Below are 22,545 nucleotides of genomic sequence, written 5' to 3'. Positions count from 1 at the left end.
TACCCTAAATAACACAGTAAGAGACCCAGAGGGCCGATACATTATTATTCAGGCGACGATATTCAATAAAGTACATAAAATTGGTAATTTATATGCCCCAAATAATGATGATCTGGCCTTATTCCATGACTTTTTTATCTCAGCTACTTGATTTAGCAGCAAATTCTACCATTTTTATTGGAGGAGACTTCAACACAGTCTTAAACCCATCAATAGATCATTTCAATAATACGACACATACAAGGCGGTCACAAACCGTGAAAGTAATAGAGGAATGGATAGACGATTTTGGCCTCGGCGATGGCTAGAGACTCCCAAAGCCGATTAAGAAGGAAATTACTTTCTTTTCCGTGGTGCACCGATCATTTTCAAGAATTTATTTTTTTCCTTACAAAAAATTCTCTTGCTGAGAAAATTGGTATAAAAATACATCCCATTATTATCAGCGACCATGCACCAGTCTCACCCTCTCTACAAATTGACTACACCTTTAAACCACCCCCAACATGGCGTTTTAACGTTTCGCTGCTGAAAGATGCAGAGTTCGACAAAATTATAAGACGAGAGTGGGCAGATTTTCTGGAAATAAATAACTCTCTGAACTCATATCCATATCTTCTCTGGCAAGCAGGGAAAGTGGTAACTAGAGGAAAAATTAAGTCATATTCATCTTATAAAAAGAAACAGGACCAAAAATTAGACTTGGAAGATCAAATTAAACAACTAACGGATGAATATGCAACAAACCCAAATTACCAAATATGGACTGAATTACAAAATATGAAAACACAGTTAAATGATATATTATCCAAAAAGGTTGAGTTTATAATACAACAATTGAGATACAACAACTTTGAACATAACAAATCAGGTAATTTTCTTGCAAACCAATTTCACCGCAATCGGGAAAAATCTCTCATAACGGCAAATGGTGAGTGCACACAATCACCAGAAGAAATTAATTATATTTTTTATAACTATTATTGCAACCTATACTCAGAAATTAACAAGCCCAACCCTGAGCATATTGAGGCGTTCTTCAGCAGCTTAAATATGCCTCAGTTATCTACTGAAAATAAAGGCCCTCTAGATTCCCCGCTGACTATAAATGAGCTGTACAGTTTTCTAAACAGTATGCCAAATGGCAGAGCACCTGGACCGGGTGGTTATCCGGCCATATTTTTTAAGCACTTTTGGTCAATGTTTGCTCCATTATTCTTAAGAGTAGTAACAGAAATTAAAGTTAATATTTACATAACGTCAACATATGAATACAGCAGCAATTAAAATTTTATTAAAACCAGAAAATGACCCCACCCTTCCTTCAAGTTACAGACGGATATCACTAATCAACACTGACATTAAAATGATCACTAAGGATTTAGACTCGAGACAGTAATCTCGACAATTATTCATAGCAATCAAACAGGTTTTATTAAAGGTTTTCTTTATTTCTTTATTAAAGGAATTCTGTTTGAATTTCAGTAGATGCTGGTGTGATGGATCTGGTATGCATAAGGACCGCCACCAAAGAAAGGAGCCGTCGACCGCGGCCCAGCAAAGCGAGCACCGCCCCCCGGAATCCCCCAAGCCGAGGCAGCACCAAGGCCACCCCAACGCCACCCGGGCGGATACCGGTCGGCGAGCTAGCCCACGCCCGGAGCACCACCTTGGATGAAAGGACAGTCAAGAATCAACATTGGCCTGGCTTTCACTCACTGCATGAGCTCAAAGATGACACTATGTTCTGTGTCCTCATGGGAAATTATTATCACCATCATAATTAACAAAAACTTAAAGTTCTTAAGTTTTGCTTTACATTTAACTCCCAAAAAAGTATTATTATTTTTTTTTTCAAAGTCAACAGGCTTTGATTCAGAGGTGGCTTAAAGCAATGGTAGTTATTAAAAAAAAAAAACAGTCAGCAGGTGACAGCAGAGTATAAGAGATCAACCAGGGCCATGTTGCTGCAAAACGGAAACAGATACAAAGATACTTTTTTCCTGATGAAAGAAGAGACCTTAATCTTTTTTTGGAAGGTTCCATGTTTTTATTGCAATAGAACACAATATTCTATAGGACTGGCAAAACAGTATAACAGCTGGGAGAAAAGGGAGTTGGGTGCCTCAGTGAAAATGGCTGAGTGAATGCGTTAAAAGCCTGATTGGTTTTAGGAGAAATAATCCAAGAAAAAAACAATCACATCGACGTTGTGACCGTCGGCAGGCACCACCTCTATTTCATTCATTGGCACAGCAGCATCAGGATGGCGTGCAAGCCTATGCCGACCACCAGGAGCTGGCTGAGGAGGAGCGACTGGGCTGAGCCCGACTTGGAGTCGACAAGAAGTCCCCCAACGCCTGCATGAGGAAGTCCTTGAAGAGGCTGAGTTTGGGGAAGACCATCATTTGACCATCTGCTTGTCTGGGGTTGCTGCTGCTAGTCCCCAGCACCGCCACCTGGTACCAGGCGTTGCCCAGCTGGCACATCAACGGCCCACCACTGTCCTCCTGCGTCGACACAAGTCATAATAAGACACATTCTTTCCCGTTCTGTATTATACTTTACAAATCCATCAAAAAGTTTAGATGTGCAACGTGAAATGGGCAGAAGAGTTGAAGGTCACCTGGTCTAGTGTCAGATTTTGGGTACAAATGTTAGTGGATGATGCATTCCCACAATCCACCAGTGGCGTCTGGACCTCCTGCAAGGCCTGCTCCTCTACAATGTGAACCAGAAAGAAGATGTTGAGTCATGAGGATGAACAACCCGAATGAACATACACACCTCGATTTAGAAGACAGTTAAGAGGTTTTAAAACGGACATGGTACTAATTTGTAAACATCAAAGATAATTTGAAGTAGTGCAAATACCTCCTCCTCGGCCTTCACTCCATCCGGCGGCCCAGCAGGTGGAGCCAGTGGCGAAAGTCTGCCCACTCTCCATGCAGATGGGCTGGATGAAGTCGGACAACGGCGCCCGGGATGCCAGCCGCAGGACTGCCACATTTGAACCTGATAGTGTGCTGGATACGATACTGACCACGCTCATCGCCGTCTCAAAACTGTTGGAGCCATTCTGCCTCACGCGACCCAGGAAGACGGTCCACTCGGACGGCGTGCTGGACCTGCACATCACAAGCACGCTTTAACAGTCGACACGGCTGTATCTGATCTATGACAGTCCTTCCCAATGGGGTGCACTAATCTCTCAGACCCTCATAAAAAATGAAAGCATCATTAGCATAGCATAATGTACATCAGAAAAACAGGAAGAATGGCCGGATGAGGCAACATAGGAACATTTGTTAATGTGCTGACGTGTTGCCCTACCTCATGATGCATTCTGCGCTGGTAAGCACGCTGTCCTCGGCCACCAACGTGCCGCCACATACGTGACTCCCGTTCCAATGCAGACTTGCCATCCAGGGCCACATGCCGGCCCTGGCCGACGATGTGCCAGAACCTGACAGACGCTCGTTCAGAGGGGCGTGCCCGCAAAATGCTACAAAAGCAAACATCACAGGGCATCTTTTTCAATACCTGTATTTTGTTAACATGAAAGAATATTTACATTCTTAAATGCTTGTTTTTGTAAACAAAGACACAGCTAATATATATCTCTAAGCATGAGACAATTCACAGTCTTCCAGCACAACTAAATTGTTTTGTAACATATGTTATTGAAAAAAATCTAAGACAATTTGATCTTCAACAAAGCTAATGAATTTAAATTTTCATAATCAAAGTTTTAATTAAAAGGTACAGTGTGTAACAGGTGACCACGTGATGTCGCCAAATAATACAATACAGGGAGTCCTCGAGTTATGGGCGATTTCTGTTCCTTTCGATGGCGATGTATCCCGAATTTCGACATAGGTCAGAATTCAATGTTAAAGTTGATAATTACTTCAAAATACTTTTTACAGTAATTAAAAAAAAAAAAAAAAACATTTGGGCCGCCCAGAATATGCCTGAACCAATATTTTGTGTTTCCACGCGGACATTCATTGCTGACCGAAAGTGGAGTTCATAGCAAAACTCAAGGAGTCCCTGTACAGCCAAAACGAATGCATTTTGAAGCATGTGAACTACAGTGACTCAGAGAGACCAAACTTTGCAAGCCTAACCACCAATATTATTATTTGACGCGAGTGAGGGAGCATCTGGGCGAGCGACAGCGACTGGGCAGCCGGGGAGAACCCCGGTAGATTGAGCCTGCTGGAGTTAGCCATAGCAGACAATGAGCGGCTCGTGGGCGTTAGACGAGCCGTTCATAGGCTGGATCAAGTCAAGTCATCTTCATTTATATTGAAGTGGAAGAAGATAGTCAAAGCTTTTGAGATCAAAGCAGAGACCAATAACTAACATGAGTCCGAATCATTCCACAGCCGTTGCTTAAGCAGTATTTTGCGTGTCCGCTGGTACGATTTCGTCCACAAGGAGACTATTTACGCCAGGGCAGGAAACCCAATACCGGTCTCCACCCTCATCAAGAGGCGGTGACTTCATCTGCTCGGTCACGTGGCCCGCCTGGATGACTCAATACCGGCAAAACAACTCCTCACTGATGCATCCCTCCCTCCTCCTCATGGCTGGCGCCATCTCCCTGGACGCCCAAGACTCACCTGGGTAGCACAGGTGGCTGCCACCAGTCCTCTTTCCAACCTTCTGCTTTGAGCCCAGGATCGATACAACTTCAGACGACTGGTCGCAACGTCCATCTAATTGTACAAGCGATCACTCCTACTACGACTACTAGTCCGAATTATGGGATTCAGTGACGACCACCTGCAGACTCCAGTGTGGAAGGTTAGCGGGTCGGACACTAGCTGTAAGCAGGGCTAACTACATTTGCGAAGTTGTCCTTTGGGCATCCGTAGCAGAAAGATGTTCGGCGAAACATGTCAGCCTCTTTTCAGGTGAGATTTCAGCCACGTAATATAGTGATTACTAGACCTATGATTATATTTAAAAAAAAAATACGTTGGTGTGATAGGACTTTTTTTTTTTTTTTCCAATCAATAGTGGGTTTTTACAATGAACGAATAATTAGTTCACCACTAGATGGCACTAATTTATTACACACCAATTTAGGTTAAGCTACTCATCAGATTTTGTTTTTCAGTGTTCCACAAACTTAAAATTTATTTTGTAAATTTTAAATTTGTAGATGTGTAAATGTTGAACGTGGTGGTGTGCGGCACAGCTCACGCTTGGTCGTACCAGTACTGGTGGGCGTCGCAGTCACGCTGCTCCGTCGAGGGTAGGGCCAGCTAACCCACAGGTCTGGGTCAATACCCTCGGATTTGAAGGTGACGAACCCTGGCAGGGGGGTGCCACTAGTATGGCAACTGATCCAGTCTTGGTACCGGGACACCCGAGCGAAAACGCTCGGCTTCGCTGGCTTGGCGCAAGGTGCTCCGAAGTTCACCACGCCGCTTTGGACCCACCGGGACCCTTGCTTGCTGACCAGTGGGCCGCCAGAATCACCCTGTAGAGCACCATTGTCTCATTGTTAGGGCAACCACTTGTATTTTTTTGTGACATTGTAAATGGACAGTACTGTTGTCATTTTACAGTCAGGCCCAAAAATATTGTCATTTTAGCTGTTGACAAAAAATATCCAGAATACAAACATATAATCAAAATAGAATTAAAGTGTGGGTCTCTCTGCTTTAATTTGAGAGTATTTATATCCAAATTGGAGCAATGTTTTAGGAATTGCAGCTTTTCAAAATGTAGCTGTCTCTTCTGCAGGGGACCAAAAGTAATTGGACAATTGACTCAGAAGGCTGCAAAAAATAAAAACATTAAACTGTCATCAAATACAGAGTTAAATGGTCTGGAGTTGATTCTAGGTGTGGTGTTTGCATTTGGAAGCTGTTGCTGTGAACACACAACATGCTGTCAAAGGATCTCTCAATAGGGGTGAAAGAGCCAATCCTGAGGCTGACAAAAAAAAAGAATAAAACCATCAAAGAGAGGGCAGAAATGTTAAGAGTGGCCAAATCAACAGCTTGGTACATTGTGAGAAAAACAAAATGCACTGGTGAGCTTGTGAACTCAAAAAGGCCTGCACATCCATGGAAGACAACAGTGGTGGATGATCACAGAATCCTTTCCATGGTGAAGAAAAAACCCTTCACAACATCCACTCAAGTGAAGAACACTCTCCAAGAAGTAGGTGTATCAGTATGTAAGGCTGCCATAAAGAGAAGACATCATGAGAGTAAATACAAAGGATTCATCACCAGGCGCAAACCATTAATCAGCCTCAACAATAGAAAGGCCAGAATTGACTTTGCCAAAAAAAAAAAAACCTGATGAAGCCAGTCCAGGTTTGGAAGAGCATTTTTGGGACAGAGACTAAGATCAACCTGTACTAGAATGATGAGAAGAAGAAAGTTTGGAGACGAATTGGAACAGCTCATGATCCAAAGCACACCACATCTTCTGTTAACATGGTGGTGTTAGTGTGATGGCATAGACATGCATGGCTTTCAGTGGCACTTGGTCACTTGTGTTTTTTGATGATATGGCGAAAGACAGAAGCAGCTGAATTCTGAAGCGTATAATTTCTGCTCGGATTCAGCCAAATGCAACAAAGTTGATTGGACGGTGCTTCATAGATGGACAACGATCCAAAACATACTGCATAAGTGTTAAAGCAAAGAAGTGGAATATTCTTCAATGGTCGAGTTTATCACTCGATTTCTGACCAATTGAGAATGCATTTCACTTTCTCACGGCAAAACCTAAGACAGAAAGACGTTCAAAGTTACAACTGAAGACAGCTGCAGTAAAGGCCTAGCAAAGCATCAGAAAGGAGGAAAGCCAGCGTTTGGTGATGTCAATGAGTTCCAGACTTCAGGCAGTCATCGCCTGCAAAGGATTCGCAACAAAACATTGAGAAGGACCATTTTACTTCACATTATGTTTATGTGTCCAATTACTTTTGAGCCCCTGGAATAAGGAGCATTTGCATAAAAAAAGCTACAATTCCTACATGCATGGATAAAAAATGCCAGGTTTGGATTTATTTTGTAAAATACATTAATCTCAAAATAGCATGTCAGGAAATTGAAAACCAGCTCCCAGTCATTTTATTCCTACAAATCGGCGGTTTGCTTGTCAAAATGAACTGTCATCAAAAAACATGAAAATCAAGTTACCCGACAGGAGCCCTTTCCTTCCGTTCGCAGGCCGGCACAAATCATGTTGTCTGTGATTGGAATCGGATACAAGTCACGATTGCATTGGCGGTTTCCCACCACAGGAACCTCAACCTCCATCAGGTTCTGGGGGCTTGGTAGAGGAACTGCACACACACAAAATTATACATTACAATTCAGGGTTCACCAATTCCGCTCCTTGAGGTCCTGCAGGTTTTAGATGTTTCCGCCTACCAACACAGCGGATACTAAAGATCAGGATTGTTATCAGGCATGCTGATGAGCTGATTATATTAACTCGTTTGCTCCCAAAAACTTATAAATACGTTCCATTTTAAATATTACCAGTCCAAAGATGTATTTATATGTGTTTGATGTATTTTTTAAGCCAGTGTTAGGATCTGAGTTTTAGTTTGGGGTTTTTGGTCATGTTTTCCTTGTCTCTCCTTTGCTGTCAATGTCTCGTCAAGTTTTATCATGTCCTCCTGTGCTCGTTTTCCCCATTCCCTTGTGTTACCCAATCAGCTCCCCGAGCCACTTGTGTCCTGTCCAGGTGTCTTTTGTTGTCTCGTTACTATGTATATTTACTTCCCTGATTTCGTTCAGTCCTTGTCCAGTCTTTGTCCCTGTCACACCTCGTTTCTCGCGTCTGTCCGTCCTGCCTGTTTAGTTTTCTATTAGTAAGTTTACTCCAAGCGTTGTTTTGTACTTTGTATCTTGTGTTACACTTTGTTTATGTTCAAATTAAAACTTATTTAATTGATGAAAAATGGAATAAAATGTACTTTTTTTTTTTCCTGATGAAAGAAGAGACTAATCTTTCTTTTGGTAGGTTCTATATTTTAGCAATACAGCACAATATTCTGTGAGCCTTGCAAAATCAGTCAAAATCCAGTAAAACAGCAGCAGGGAGTTCTTCAGTGAAAATGGCTGCGGGTGAATGAGTTAATCAGTTGTGCTAGTGGGCGGAACCATCTAAAACCTGCAGGATTCCGGACCTCAAGGACCAGAATTGGTGAACCCTTCATTACAAAAATTGTCAATATCAAAGACAATTTAGTTTTGTTTTTTTGTTGTTGTTTTTTTTAAATAGAGAATTTGGGTATTGTAAACATCCAAGACGGTTTGGTGTCAAGGCAATACAAAAATATTTGTTTTTTGTCAACATCAAAGACAATTTGCAGCTCTGAATGTTAGGCTGGCAAGGACTTGAAATGGAATCATGATTTTGATTTTGGCTTCTTATGATCAAGAAAGTCAAGTCAGTTTATTTATATAGCCCTTAATCACACAATAGTCTCAAAGAGCTGCACATGCCCACAGTTGACAAATATTGAACCACAACAGGGCGAGAAAGATGATTAATGTCCCAAATGGTTTGTCTGGTTGTTCTATACTGTAATATTTATAGCTGACATTTTTCTTAGTTGGGAAAAGAGTTTTGAAGCAAGTGAAAAATAGTTCTCATTAATTGTCAATTCAATATTAATCTATAGATGATTCCCCCTCCCATAATGGCTCAGCCCAAGCTGACTGACCTTCCCAGTGTTGCCAGTTGTACGATAATTATTGTATTCGTACGATAATTTGACCCTCTGTACTATCAATAATCCTAAAAAATGGCAAATTTATGATAATTTGACCATTTCAGATTATTGCCGGTAAAACTGAGACTGCCAGAGTTTTTTTTTTTTTTTTTTTGCAAACCCTGAAGGTATTTGTTCTCATGTGACATAATACCAACCAATCGCGCTTTGCTGAGCATGATCAACGAGTGACGTCCATGCATTGATTGGCTGAATGGTAAGTGCCCGCCCCCAGGAGACGCTCCCAAACAGGAAATCGCGCAAGACTTAAAGCACCTATCCAGTAATATATACAGATCAGTGATGTTAACCCGCAATGAGCGGTGAGCGCTTTTAAACGCATGAACGACTACATTTCACTGTCGCGAATCAGTGTATTTTGGTTATGACGGGTGTACGATAATTTCCATCAAAATACGATAATTTTGAGTCGATGGTACGATATTCATATATTTCCCACCTGGAAACAACGGTGGACCATTCCAGTTGATGGCCCCCCATCCGGTGACCCAGCTTTTGGTTCCGGTGAAGAAGGTGCTATCCTGGGCGGCCAGGCAGACGGGCCTGATGAAGTCGGTGAAGTCCACGGGCGAGTGAAGCTTCAACAGAGCCACGTCGTAGTCGAAGGTGTGCGGGTTGTAGTTGGGATAGGTGATGACATGAGTGATCCAGCGGTATTCCTCATTAGGATTTGAACCCTCCTGGCTCTGACGACCCAAAATCGCCCACACAACTCCATTTCGTTTGGGACTACAGATACACACGCACGCACACACACACACACACCACACACACACACCCACACCCACACACACACACCATGAGAGTTACTATTGGCCTGCAAAAAAGCCAACCAACCCCTCCGTTCACTGCCATGGTCATTCTTTGCTTATTTCTTGACCAAAATCAGACTCGTTCCACCTATCTTGAGTCACTTTTTATTCCATATAAATAAAATTGTTATCCTGATATATTTTAGCCAACAAACAGTTAGCATTTGAGCTATTCCATTTCTAAATGTTACCTGAGCATAGGGCAGAATGTTGTTTGTTGATCAATGATGCACTGTCTCAGCGCAATCTCTACTCAATCTTACTATTAGCATATCACTTGTTAGCATGTTAGCATTGTATCATTACCCCTGGGAAACAAAGCAGGACAATGAATATATATGTAGGGTAGTAACTGGAGGCTGCCACAGGGTGGCACCCTTTTACAATTTAATTTAATTTACAAGTAGCTTGTTTTCTTTTTGTCCCTCTGGAGACGCCGTAATTTTGACTGTGTTTGGGTGGGCGTCCATCTTGGGTCAGTTTCTTTTTGATTTGGAATAGGTGAGCATGTTTGTCTCGACCATCCATTTTATATCTTCGATTTAATAGATCATCCAGGGTTTTTGTTCAATTATTTTTGTTGTTAATGTGTGTTAACTTGTTTATTTAGTGTGCAGGAGTGAGATTGGAAATATTAGTTACTTTAATTGCTGTGGTTTGTGTTGTGTGAGTGAGCGCTTCTTGCTTTGCTAAATTATACTGTGTATTACTTGGATTTCGCTGCGTAATTGTAATGACAGTTTCTTTTTGATTTGGAATAGGCGATTAAAGCAAAATCATCTCAGCCACATTCCGATACCTGTGCTGTCTCTCTCCGCACCACAACACATCCCCAATATCACAACGCAGACTTCGCCAGTGCGCAGGGGCCGGTGCAGCACTTGTGGGTTACATATATGTTGCATGAAGAAAGGTGTATTTTTGGAAATCACGTACCAAACATTTTCTTTCCAACTGCTCTTTCGACTTGAGTCCAGTACTTGTCAATTATAAATGTTCTATGATATCAATATTATCAGTCGACATTTTTTGAATATAATCCAAGGTCTAGTAATCGTTAGTAAGATTACACATGTCGCGCTTCACGTTACAGGAAGCTGACATGTTTCGCATCCATCTTTCTGCTACAGAGACCCAGAGGAGGCAAACTTTGCGAACGTAGCGAATGATGGCAGGCTTGCGAAGTGTGGTCTCTCTGAGGAACTGTATTACATATAAGCGTTTCGATTCGATTGGTTCACCACTAGATGGCCAAAATTTCTACACACTGCCACTTTAAATGAATCCGTGTATAATGAGGTGTATGCCACAGAGTAGGCGGAACTTCCGACTTCCGTGTGTCACACACTCGCGCTGTTTCCGGCTGCTGTTTGCGACGTGTGAGCTGCGTCCCGTTGCTTGCGCTTCCGTCCTTATACCCCTCGGTTGCGCGTTCCTGAACTTCCCATCGATGGGTGCGAGTGTGTGTGGGGTGTGTGTGTCTCAGTTATCCGAAGAGTGTGCGGTTGGAGGGTGCAGGGGTGGGAGCGCGAGTGTTGGGACGCTGCCGGAAACGGCGTCGCTGTGTGACTTACGGAAGTCGGAAGTCCGTGACATCGACCCCATACTGCGGGAGGATTTTGTTTCATTATGAACAAAAAAAAAACATATTTATGGGATTTTATTATAGGTGTTTCCTAATTCAGTGTGGCATTTAGGAGCAGTTTTGTTGCCTTTAATTGCAATTAAGATTATGAGGGGACCCCAAAAGTTGTCGAATGCATGCATGCGTGTGAGAAGTACTTGAGAAAGCAATGTGCGGCCGACAGCAGCCACTGGTTGTTGATGAGCGACGCCCCGCAGAAGTGACGCCCGAAGGTGTGCAGGCTGACCTGCCAGGGCCAGTTACCCGGAGAAGCCACTGCACCCCCAACGATGCGGGTTTGGGCCTTGACCTGCCCACACACTGAAAACACACGCGCAAATACATACACACAGGCCCACTTTAGATTTTTTTTCATTAAATTGAATTCATTCATTCATTCATAGATGAAATGGAAAAAAGTGGGGTGAAAGTTAAAATATCGTCACCCTCTTAAAATAATCGCACAAGTCTTTTTTTTTTTTGCCAAAACCAACTCGTGATACAAATGGTTTGAAAAAAATGACTTAGGTACAGAGCCCCCTAAGGTGACATGGTATAAAAAAAAAAAAAAAAAAATTGCGTTCCCTCGCAAACATTGCGTTCAAGATTGCGAGCGAACTCAAAGATTGCATGCCCTCGAAAAAAACTTTGCGTTCCCTCGCAGTCTTTGCGAGAGATCGCCAAGTTGTTTTGCGAGGGAACGCAAAGTTGTTTTTTTCGCCTGCCATGTCACCTTAGCTGCGCCGTAAACACTTCCGGGTCATCTTCCATGCGAACAAAAGCGACGATGATGGAACGTTTGTAAACATGAAACAAAACAGTGGGAAAGCTTTCCCAAAGCGACTAGGATGGAGCAAGTATTTTTCCACTGCTTTGTTCACACGTCGGTTTTGGGCACATGGAAGATCACCCGGAAGTGTTTATGGCGGAGCTAAGGTGACATGGCAGGAGAAAAAAACAACTTTGCGTTCCCTCGCAAAACAACTGCGTTCGGAACGCAATTTTTGCGTTCCCCCAAAGATTTTTTTTCTCTCTACCATGTCACCTTAGGGGCTCCGTACTTAGGCGAGTATTTCAAAAAAAAAAAAAAATTCTCTATATGTAGTATGAGTAGCACTTCTGGTACGTAGTTTTCCTCTAGTGATATTCAAAACGTTATTGTTACAGGAGCGTCATTTTTTTTAATACAATAAATAAATATACATTACTTATTAAATACAGTTCAGTTTAACTTTTAAGTACAATTCAATTCCATTTACCATTTTAAAACTTTTCAAACATTCATTATTATTATTATTATTATTATTATTTAGCATATTTGCAATACATTTAAAGTCATTCAGAAGTTGTTTTTCTATATTTAAGCACATTGTTGATGTTCAAACTCCACATTACTTTACATTGGCTCATAAATATACATTTTAGGATCGAAGCCTCCCTCTTGTTATTGCTCAACACTGAGACCTCCTGCCGTCAGTCAGTCAAGATGGTGGTATTTAAGGCTACGGTAAGTTTTTTTTTTTTTTTTTTTTTTTCGGTGCTACTATACAGTAATGTCAACGTTTGAGAACTTTAAGTTCTAATAATATTTCTTCTTTTTAAATGCTTTAATTTCTATTTACTTGAATGTAATTAACAAATTAACACATACAGTATGTACACTAGATGCTATTTTTATCTCATCTTTTTATTTTGGAGGGAACAAAATGCCGATCTGCACACAACAAACAAGTGGTGCGCACTGTATAAAATGTACTTTTCGCACCCATGTGCTGCTACATTGTTATGCTCAAGTGATAAAAACATATCAAAAAGGGATTGGACACATGAATGAAGGAAGGCATTGACTCACCATCTATTTGCGCTCCACATTCTGAAGATGAAAAAGACAAAAATTCCAGATGTCATTCCATGTTGACATTTCATAAGCAGCACATGTCGATTATTCATTCATCTTATATGATCAAATGTCAAAGTTGTTGACAATAATATCCCATCTGTTTAAAAAGTAGCTTTTATATTCCAATGGACGTCACACATTCTATTCGACGCAAAAGATAGATCACAAGTGTTCCCACTTGACTCAAAGTCAACCAAAAGCTAAATTCATCAATACAAACGTAAACTTCCAGTTCACTAGAAAATCCCAAATGTTTTTCTGTGAATCAGGAAGTTAAAATGAAGTTATGTGCACTTGTCGACTGCGCATTCCTACGATAACTTGGCTCCGACTAAACGCAACAAAAATGTGAAGCGCTTGTCACAAATGCTGCTTATGCAATAATTTAGCATGTGTCACTTGTCAACTACTGTGCCAGACCAGAAACATCAGACTACATTACAAAATTAAAAGTTTTCAAAAAAAAAAAGTCTAAAGTCAATTATAGGAACACTTTGCAACATTGCAGTGAATTTCCCTGCTGTGAGTAGATAGATAGATAGATAGATGTATATGGATAAAATTGATCTCTTATATTGAGGATACCGTTTATATCACCCAGCCCTACATTCCAACCATTGCCAACTACAGCCCTCTATAAAAATCCTATCATAGTGGTTAAGGAATTAGTGAATGATTGTGAATGCATTGAATCATTCACAAATTCCTGACTCCTTAAACTCTAGGATTGAAAAAAAAAAAACATCAAAAACTCTAGTGTTTTTATATATATATATATATATATATATATATATATATATATATATATATAGGGCATGTCTTTGTTGAATGGGTTTAAGAAAAACGATTTTTGGTTGGAAGCTGCTTTGCTAAATTTCCTCAGTAGTGACCCGTGATCAGGAAGTCGACAATTTTGAAAATTCCTTCCTCGCAAGTGTAGCCCAGTGCATATTGATTCAAAGTGTTCAGAAATAGTTGATAAATAAATAATAGAAAATAATTGTTGTTAGAAAATAAGTATGTGAGTTCCTTATTTGTTTCGTTTAGCTATGTATATTTCCTACTGTAATATTCTTCGGCGACAAATACAACCTAACTTTATGTAAACTGTCACTCATCTTTATTCTCTATTGTCATTGGGTAAATGTCAAGTTCAGCTTAAGCACCTGTCGGAGTGAAGCTATTTCACCGAGCTGTGTGAGCTTGTTGTACACTACATCGGGACAAACTACTCGTTTTTACTGGATGTTTGTACATACCGGGATGCCTAAGAGGTAATTACATCTGTCTGGTTATGTTTAAAAAACCCACCGCTGTCCGTTTGGTTTGAATTAGCATTTGCTGCTAATCGCGAGTAGCAATTAGCCTTACCAGTATCGTGATGTTCGTTAGCTGTAGCTGCTAATGATAATGTGAGTTGAGAGACAATTTCCGGCTAGTTCAACACGAAATAGTACATGGACTTGTAGCTCAGTACTGTCCTGTTAATTCAGGAGCAGTCGTGGTCAGTTGTGAGCAGTCTGGAGAGCCCGTTTTCTGCTACTGGCTTGGACTGAGAGCTGATCCTTCGCACAGTGCTTCGCATATCTCCGTTTGTGCTACCGAGTGAAGCGCAACCCCTTCATCTCTGCCCCTTTCTTTTTCCCTGACATTCTTTCCTTGCCTATTCTTCTCCTTTTTCTTCCCCGTCCTTGGAGCACACCATCTCCATCTCTCACCAGAACTGTGAGTACGAAATCTAAACCATTTGTACACGAAGAACCGACCAGGCCTGCAACGTTTGTTTGGAGTTGGTTTGTTTTTATGCCGGCTTAGATTGTAAAATAGGTTTTGTTTTGGTACAGTTAAGGAAGCTGAAGTCTTCTGAGAAGGTTTTTTCTCTTTTTGCATAAAAGTGGGACAATTTATTAAGAGCTGTGTTTCTATGCCATTAGATAAGATCATTTGTATTTTTCTTCTTCTTTCTCTTGTAAATTTTCACAACTAAACATCTTTGATGTTTGATATTTGGGTGTCTTGTCTATTTACTCTTAACAAATAGTTGTTGTCTCAACCTGGTAATTGGTACAAAAATTACTTTAAAACTCAACCTAAAAATAATTAAACAAATCTGGGGCCCTTCTCTATATTACATGGGGATTAAATGGGCTACACAAGGTTAAAAACAAAAACAAAAAAGTCAGCCCCTCTAACCTGTTTGGATGATCCACATGAGATTTTGTGGAAAAGTCTCAAGGACTCAAGCGAGTAACTTTGAACATGATGGACATTTTAGTTAGAAGCGGCCCATTTTGGACAAATTCCTTGTTTAGTGGAAATTAGTATCCTCGACAAATGGGTGACACTAAATTACAAAGATTATTTGAGCAAAGGATGGTGTCAAAGTTTGATGATCATTTTAAAGATTTTCTGATCAAGTCGCCCGAGGCTTTGTACAGGTTTGGCAAACATTCTAAATCCAGCAAGGCGGCAAACTGGATTCAAACCCCCAGTCATAGAAATGTGAGGCAGATGTGCTAACCACTAGCGCAACATGTTCACCGTCTTCGTACATAAATGTTCCAAATCTCGAAATCATAAAAATGAAATGGCGTGGATGATCATAGAGCGACTTCTTCTTTTAATTCCAGAATTTCAGATCAATTACAATCAAATTAATGGGAAATAATAAAATTTACAGGACAAAATATAAAATACTGTTTTAAAATGATTGTATTTTCTGACAAAAAAAAAATTGACAAATGTCTCACCTGTGAACAGCAGCAGTAGCACCAATGTGCTTGTCAACATCAGCTTGTCCATGACCACGAAGTGCGAGGATGCCTTAGCCCAAACGCAACCACCAATAAGTACATGCGTAGGACACGCCCCCTTCACCTCACGCACCTTCGCACTGGCCACACCCACAAACCTTCGTAGACAGACATACCATATATGGATAAAAAAAAAAGTTGCTGAGAATGCAAACAAGCAAGAGGGAAAATTAAGTTTGTTGAACTTTCCCATTGTCTTCACCTTGCAAGTTTTCCATTGAAAAAACTTGAAGAATGACATTGCTGGTCCGCCCTCTGCGTGAAACCGTCACCTTTTGAAAGCTGTTGTGTTCACCTCCTCCACCTGCCTGTCTTGGCATCCAGCAGCAGGAAACAATTTTCGCACAAACTTCCCTCCTTGTCAATCACACCCAGGACTGGACTGGCACAAAAAAATTGGTCCTGGCGTTTGGACTTAGACTGGACCACCGGCCCGCATGACTGCTGGCTACCACGTCGCTCTGCCACTGATGTTGATTGGCTCCCTTTGCCGTCTATATAAATAAAATAATTAAATAGCACTGCATTAGGCCCAAAAGACGTCAGCCCACGGGGCATCTGCCCTGTATGCCAGATGTTCAGTCCAGCACTGATCATGTCATCGTTTTCTTGGAAACTTAAGGCTACCGCTTTTGTTTTTAAACACTACTTACACACAATAATCACACGCACACATACACACACAAACAAAAAACATAGAGAGGGTAACTGGTGCCGATCATGCATGCAGCAACAAAACCAGGGATGGTTGGGCACGAGGGTACCCCACCACTGTCAGTGGTTACCACATTCCATTAAGGCCGAGTTTATAATACAATTGAGATACAACAACTTTGAACATCAAAACAAATCAGGTAAATTTCTTGCAAACCAACTTCAATGCAATAGCTGTCCATACAACAAATGGCTGTTCGGCCCCTTCCAGGAGGTGTCTCCATTCCTCCAATGCCACCTTCACCGCCAGGACTTCCCTGTCACCGATCCCATAGTTCCTCTCCGCCGGAGAGAGCCTCCGGGATTAGAAAGCAAACGGGTGGATCTTACCATCCTCCAGAGACCGCTGGGACAAAACCGCTCCAAACCCCACCTCCGAGGCATCCACCTCAACTATGAACTGCCTCTGCGGATCTGGATAGACAAGCACAGGAGCAGTGATGAACATACGTTTGAGCTTGTCAAAGGCCAGGTCAGCTTCCTCAGACCACTTGAAGGGCACCACTGTGGACATAAGGGCGGTAAGAGGAGCTGCAGCACGACTGTAGTCCTTGATGAATCGGCGATAGAAATTGGCAAAACCAAGGAAGTATTGCAGCTCCCTTCTGGACATGGGTCTGGGCCATTTGGTGACTGCAGTCGTTTTGGCCGGGTCCATTTGGAGCTGTCCCTCAGCAATTACGCAGCCCAGAAAGGTGGTCTTGGTTACATGGAATTCACATTTTTGAGCTGTCACAAAAAGCTTGTTTTCAAGGAGTCTCTGGAGTACTTGGCGTACGTGTTTTTTATGTTCAGAGTCAGAACTTGAGAAAATCAAGATGTCGTCAAGATAAACAAAAGACGAATTTCACAATCATGTCACGCAGAACTTCGTTGACCAGGGCCTGGAAGACAGCGGGGGCATTAGTTAAGCCAAAAGGCATGACAATATATTCATAGTGCCCCCTATGTGTGTTGAATGCGGTCTTCCATTTGTCGCCCTGCCGGATTCGGACAAAATGGTAGGCCTGGCGCAAGTCCAACTTGGTAAAAATAGTGGCTCCATGAAAAGGTGAGAAAGCTGAGTCCATCAGGGGCAAGGGATATTTATTCTTTATGGTGATGTCATTTAGACCACGATAGTCAACACAAGGGCGGAGCGTCTTGTCCATTTTGTCCACAAAGAAAAACCCAGCTCCGACTTGTGACGAGGAAGGCCAGATGATGCCTGCTGCCAGTGATTCGTTGATGTAGGAATCTGCTGCTTTTCACTCCGGCCGTGAGATATTGTAAAGCCGGCTTTGTGGGAGTGGCGCTCCGGGCTGGAGGTCGATAGCGCAGTCGTATGGTCGGTGAGGGGGCAGAGAAGTAGCATGGTGTTTTCTGAAGAACCGGGCATGGTCGTGATAATCGGGAGGGACACAGGACAGGTTGGGCGGTTCTTGTTGGTTTTGGCCACTGGGTCAACTTAACAATCACTTGTTTTATTTAGGTGTGTGGGAACAGAAAGGAATTACACAACAACACAATCTTTTCTCAGATAATATGTTTAAATCATATATATCAACCTTGGCCCAAAAATCTGAAATAAAAACATTTTTTTTTTTACATTATCTGCAAGTCAAAATTATGGTTAAGAAACAAATTCCAACACTTCGGGGTACGCTCTAACTGCCTGTTTTAACAAAAGATATTACAAAGCTTTCTCCAGCAAAAAAAAAAAAAAACCTCTCAAACATATATGTTACTTTCATACACAGATAAAAATGTATTTACTCATGTCAAATTGGGAGACAGAACTGTCTGTTGTTCCGGAATCAGACCTTTGGACTCAAATTCGTGAAAATGTATTTAAAATGACAAAACACACAAACTAACAATTAACTTATCCAATATAAAATCCTTCATAGAACACACATTACTCAATACATGATGAAGAAAATGGGACTCTTCGACTCCGACATTTGTCTCTAGTGTTCACAAAACATTGCCGACACTTATTTTCATGTTTTCTGGTTGTACACTCCAGTGAAGTATTTCTGGACTAAAGTCTTGGACAAGCTTTCCACTATATTAGACTGTAGGATTCTTTTATCTCCAAGCTTGTGTTTACTAGGTGACTTATTAACAACAACCGACCTACCACGTAAACAATCTCAATCTACACTCACAGCCCTTGCTATTGCTAAAAACAATCCTTGTTAACTGGAAAAATAAACAAACTCTTAATATCGACCACTGGTTAAACCTCCTCATATTTCAATGGAAAAAAAAAAATCTCTGCTTCAAATAAAAAACAAGTATCAAAATATATTTTATTGAATATAGTCGCCTGAATATTAATGTATCGGCCCTCTGTTACTGTGTTATTTAGAGTAAAGAATAAATTCTTATGTACGAGTATAGGGACTCCTTGTTGTCCACTGCTATAGAAGGCAATGTACACTTGACTGAAACTTCTGCCAATAAATAATTTTTCTTCAAATTTTTGTAGGTGGACTAAAATCAATCTTAGTCAATAGGCATCTTTGTTTTAAAAATCTAACAAAAATCCCAGGAGCAGTAGCATGTCTTCAAAAGTTAAATAAAATCTGAAGTCAATAGCGCTCTATAGTTTTCCACAGTAAATTAAGTTTTCCAAAATGTCTAAATATCTGAAGTATTACATTTTTACTTATCATAATTTTTATTTCAAACAAAAACAGAGTTCCCAGGGTCAGCAGCATGTCTTATAACGCTAACTGAAAATTTAAATAAATAGTTCCCGGAAGTTAACACTTTTTTTATATATTGATTTATTATCGGCCATATGATTCTTCAAAATGGCAGATGCCGATATTTGTAAAATGCTGAATATGGGCGCCGTTAATCAGCTCGGCCGATAATCGGTCTATCCGTAATTTCCAGCTTGAGGGCACACATTCTTCACCCAGTGACAGCTGTTAAAAGTTTGACATGCACTTTCGCTCCTCTTCGATGCGATAGGACCAAGTTGCATTCGCTGCTCGATCGCTGCGTGCTCAGCAGGTCAGCGTTTGCACATTCTTCGTTCAGTGACAAGTCTACTTCCGGTCAAAGTTCACTCGCTGCCTGCTGGAATGATTGTCAATGGAGTTCAAGTTAAATCATATTGGCCTACTTTTGCTGTTAGCTTTCTGTGCGCGTGTGTATGACTTAATCCTTCTCCTGCCACAATTAAGTTAATGACAGAACATTAAATATGACTCAACTGTGTTACAGTGCATGAAGGTGTGAATTCAGATGACATTCAAGTGACGTGTTGTTTACAGGCGGATGTTTGAAGTCAGTCGGACCCGTATTTTAATTTTTACACAAAGTATTGACAGATTGACAAATGTAATTATCAAAAAGAATTCCACTGCTCGTGCGCAATTTAACTGCAATCAAATTGTATTGGGAACAAAATGTGATTTAACCCTTTGTGTTGATGTACAAGCTGTTTGTTGATTGAATTTTGTCACGAATTCCTATCATATTTCACTGATGATCATCTTAACAGTGCTTACATAGCCAAAAGTCAGTGACGGCATGCATGCATGCAATTAAAATTTGTATTTGGCACACACACACACACGCACACGGGCGTCTCACATCAAGGTAAATCCAGTATATTTCAAAATAAAACCGTTTGCGAACTCGTTTTTTTGGGGGGAGGGAAGCTAGCGAGCTACATAGCATGATACGAGTCGGACATTTAAGACAAAAAATGAGCTCAGAATAAATGAAACATGACAAATGACACTATTTAAACACAAAACGTATTTATCCATGGTAGAACAGCCATGGTAGAAGTCCCAGAAAGAATGTCCAAAAATCATATCGATGTGACAACAGACAAGCGTGGCTATTGTTTACAAATAGCACTCTACACGGTTGCTATTGGGTGCACTCCATTGTCCAGCGTAAACCCCACGTGATCTTGTGGTCTGACGGGAGCAGATTTCCGGACACGCAACGCACGCGGTGTGTATTGGAGTCAGCAGCAGCGCCCCATTATCACTATACAGTGTTGATGATGTACTGTTTTCTCCTGCTGAGACATCGGACGGTGGACCAGAATGTCTTTGAACCATCCGGAATTCTTTCTCCATGGCCTCACTTCCCGCGAACAAGTTTTTGCCTCAATGACCATGCAATGCCTCCCCAGGATGTGGATGAAGTTCTGTCATAGGTGGAAGTTGAAACTCATTCTGACGGGGGACTCTGCTAGATGTTCCCAACTCCCCAGCAGACCCTCACAATAATGTGGCATTGGTCCTCCAGTCTCTTTGACTTGTGGGGTCACACAAACCCCTTTCCAACCACAGCTCATGGAGGGGTGCTCGCTTTTGCGTGTGTATGTGTCAAATACACATTTAAATTGCATGCAAACATGCGTCAATTTAATATCATCAGTGAAATATGAGAGGAATTCATGACAAAATTAAACGAACAAACAGCTTGTACATTACATCACATTTTGTTCCCAATAAATTTGATTGCAGTCAAATTGTGCAAGAGCAGTGGGAATTGTTTTTGTATAATTACATTTGTCAATCTGTCAAAACTTGCTTTGTGTAAAAAAACAAATAAATAAAAAAAACAAGAAAAACAACAACAAACAAACGAGTATGACTGGCTTCAAACATCCGCCTGTAAACATGTCACTTCAATCCTATAATCCACCCCCGGGTAACCTTCCACTGAGGAGCTTTTTAACCACCTCGGTGACTTCCAACCTCGAGATAGCAGAGCCTGCCTCCAGAGACCCCAGACTCTGCTTCCTGATAGGAAGGTGTGTCCATGCAACAGGCATGACAAAAAGGCAGTTATTATATCGTTGGATGCAGAAGAAGCCTTCGACAAAGTTAACCGGTCCTTTCTCATTGCTGTTCTAATAAATTTGGCTTCGGGGAGTCATTCATTCAATGGGTCTCAGTATTATACGATTCTACTAAAGATACAGTTACTACGAATGGGATTCCAGCTCAGAGTTTTTACTCAACAGAGAAGCACAAGACAGTGATGCTATTGTCTCCTTTATTATTTGTGATATTTACTGAGCCGCTTGTATTAGTTACACGTTAGAATACAGATTCAAGGAATCCATTCCGGGGTAACAGAACACAAAATCAATCTGTATGCCGATGATATATTACTTTATTTAGAAGAACCTGATGGGCTGTGTGGTGTATGGCTTTAAGCCATTGTTTACGGTCGCAGGGTTGTTACGTCACGGCGACCGGGCCCAAGTGAGTGGGATGAGAAAATAAAAGTTCAGTGAGCACAAGCCGTCGTCCGCTCGTTATTGGGACATAACAGGCTGGCAACCAGTCCAGGGTGTCCCCCGCCTACTGACTGAAGCCAGCTGAGATGGGCTCCAGCACCCCCCGCGACCCTTGTGAGGAATAAGCGGTCAAGAAGATGGATGAATGGACTGAACACAACACGTACGTCGAAGTGCCATCTTGGTCTTGATTTGCGTGAAAGCCTCACGATGGTGCCATTGAGTTACTTAGTTTGCTGAACAAGGTACGTTTAATAAGACAGTGCAGCTCGTTCCTTCCACAGCCCGAAGTGACGTTCTCTTGGTTGTACTTCACGGTTGTATTCCAAGTTGAATCTTGAGTTTATTCCAGGATAGCGTTTTGTTTTGGTGCGGTCAACGAAAAGTTTCTTCCCCACGCTCACCCCACCACGTGATCCATGACAGGCACACACTTTTTTTCCCACACAGGTGAGCCCACTTACTAATAAGCAAGACAGACCACTCCCACTGGGGAGTTGTGACACTGCCAATATCGTGGTAGTAAAATGTGCGGACGTTGAGTACGTGTACAACACAAAATTCAGGAGGAATCTTTTTTTTTTTTCACATTGTGCTTCATTCACTACACGTGGGATGTTCATACTCTGCACAC

The 22,545-nt window shown here is 41.5% G+C and overlaps 1 protein-coding gene across 1 annotated transcript; it reads right to left on the bottom strand.

The window, feature by feature from the left end:
• Nucleotides 1-2,033: 2,033 nt before the first annotated feature.
• LOC144019093 (transmembrane protease serine 9-like) lies at nt 2,034-17,303 on the bottom strand. The gene is made up of 11 exons (XM_077522306.1): nt 17,019-17,303; nt 15,869-15,941; nt 13,071-13,121; nt 11,377-11,539; nt 9,222-9,511; nt 7,176-7,321; nt 5,227-5,494; nt 3,334-3,505; nt 2,875-3,128; nt 2,627-2,721; nt 2,034-2,510 (listed from the first exon to the last, which is right to left on the bottom strand). Exons 1-11 carry the CDS (start codon nt 17,301-17,303, stop codon nt 2,280-2,282), a joined length of 2,028 nt encoding a protein of 675 aa, XP_077378432.1. The 3' UTR covers nt 2,034-2,279.
• Nucleotides 17,304-22,545: the final 5,242 nt, after the last annotated feature.

The sequence above is a fragment of the Festucalex cinctus genome, chromosome 1 (assembly GCF_051991245.1).
Source record: "Festucalex cinctus isolate MCC-2025b chromosome 1, RoL_Fcin_1.0, whole genome shotgun sequence".
In the NCBI taxonomy this organism is placed as follows: domain Eukaryota; kingdom Metazoa; phylum Chordata; class Actinopteri; order Syngnathiformes; family Syngnathidae; genus Festucalex; species Festucalex cinctus.
The sequence above is the reverse complement of the archived record's forward strand: the minus strand, read 5'-3'. Positions and strand labels throughout refer to the sequence as shown.

Excerpts from the sequence above, each read along its gene's own strand:
- LOC144019093 (XM_077522306.1), bottom strand. The coding sequence starts at position 17,303 with ATGGACCCGGCCAAAACGACTGCAGTCACCAAATGGCCCAGACCCATG. Across the intron at positions 9,512-11,376 it reads GCCGCACATTGCTTTCTCAA|TCCCAAACGAAATGGAGTTG; the intron begins GTACTTCTCACA and ends GTGTATCTGTAG. Across the intron at positions 3,129-3,333 it reads AGCGCAGAATGCATCATGAG|GTCCAGCACGCCGTCCGAGT; the intron begins GTAGGGCAACAC and ends TGTGATGTGCAG.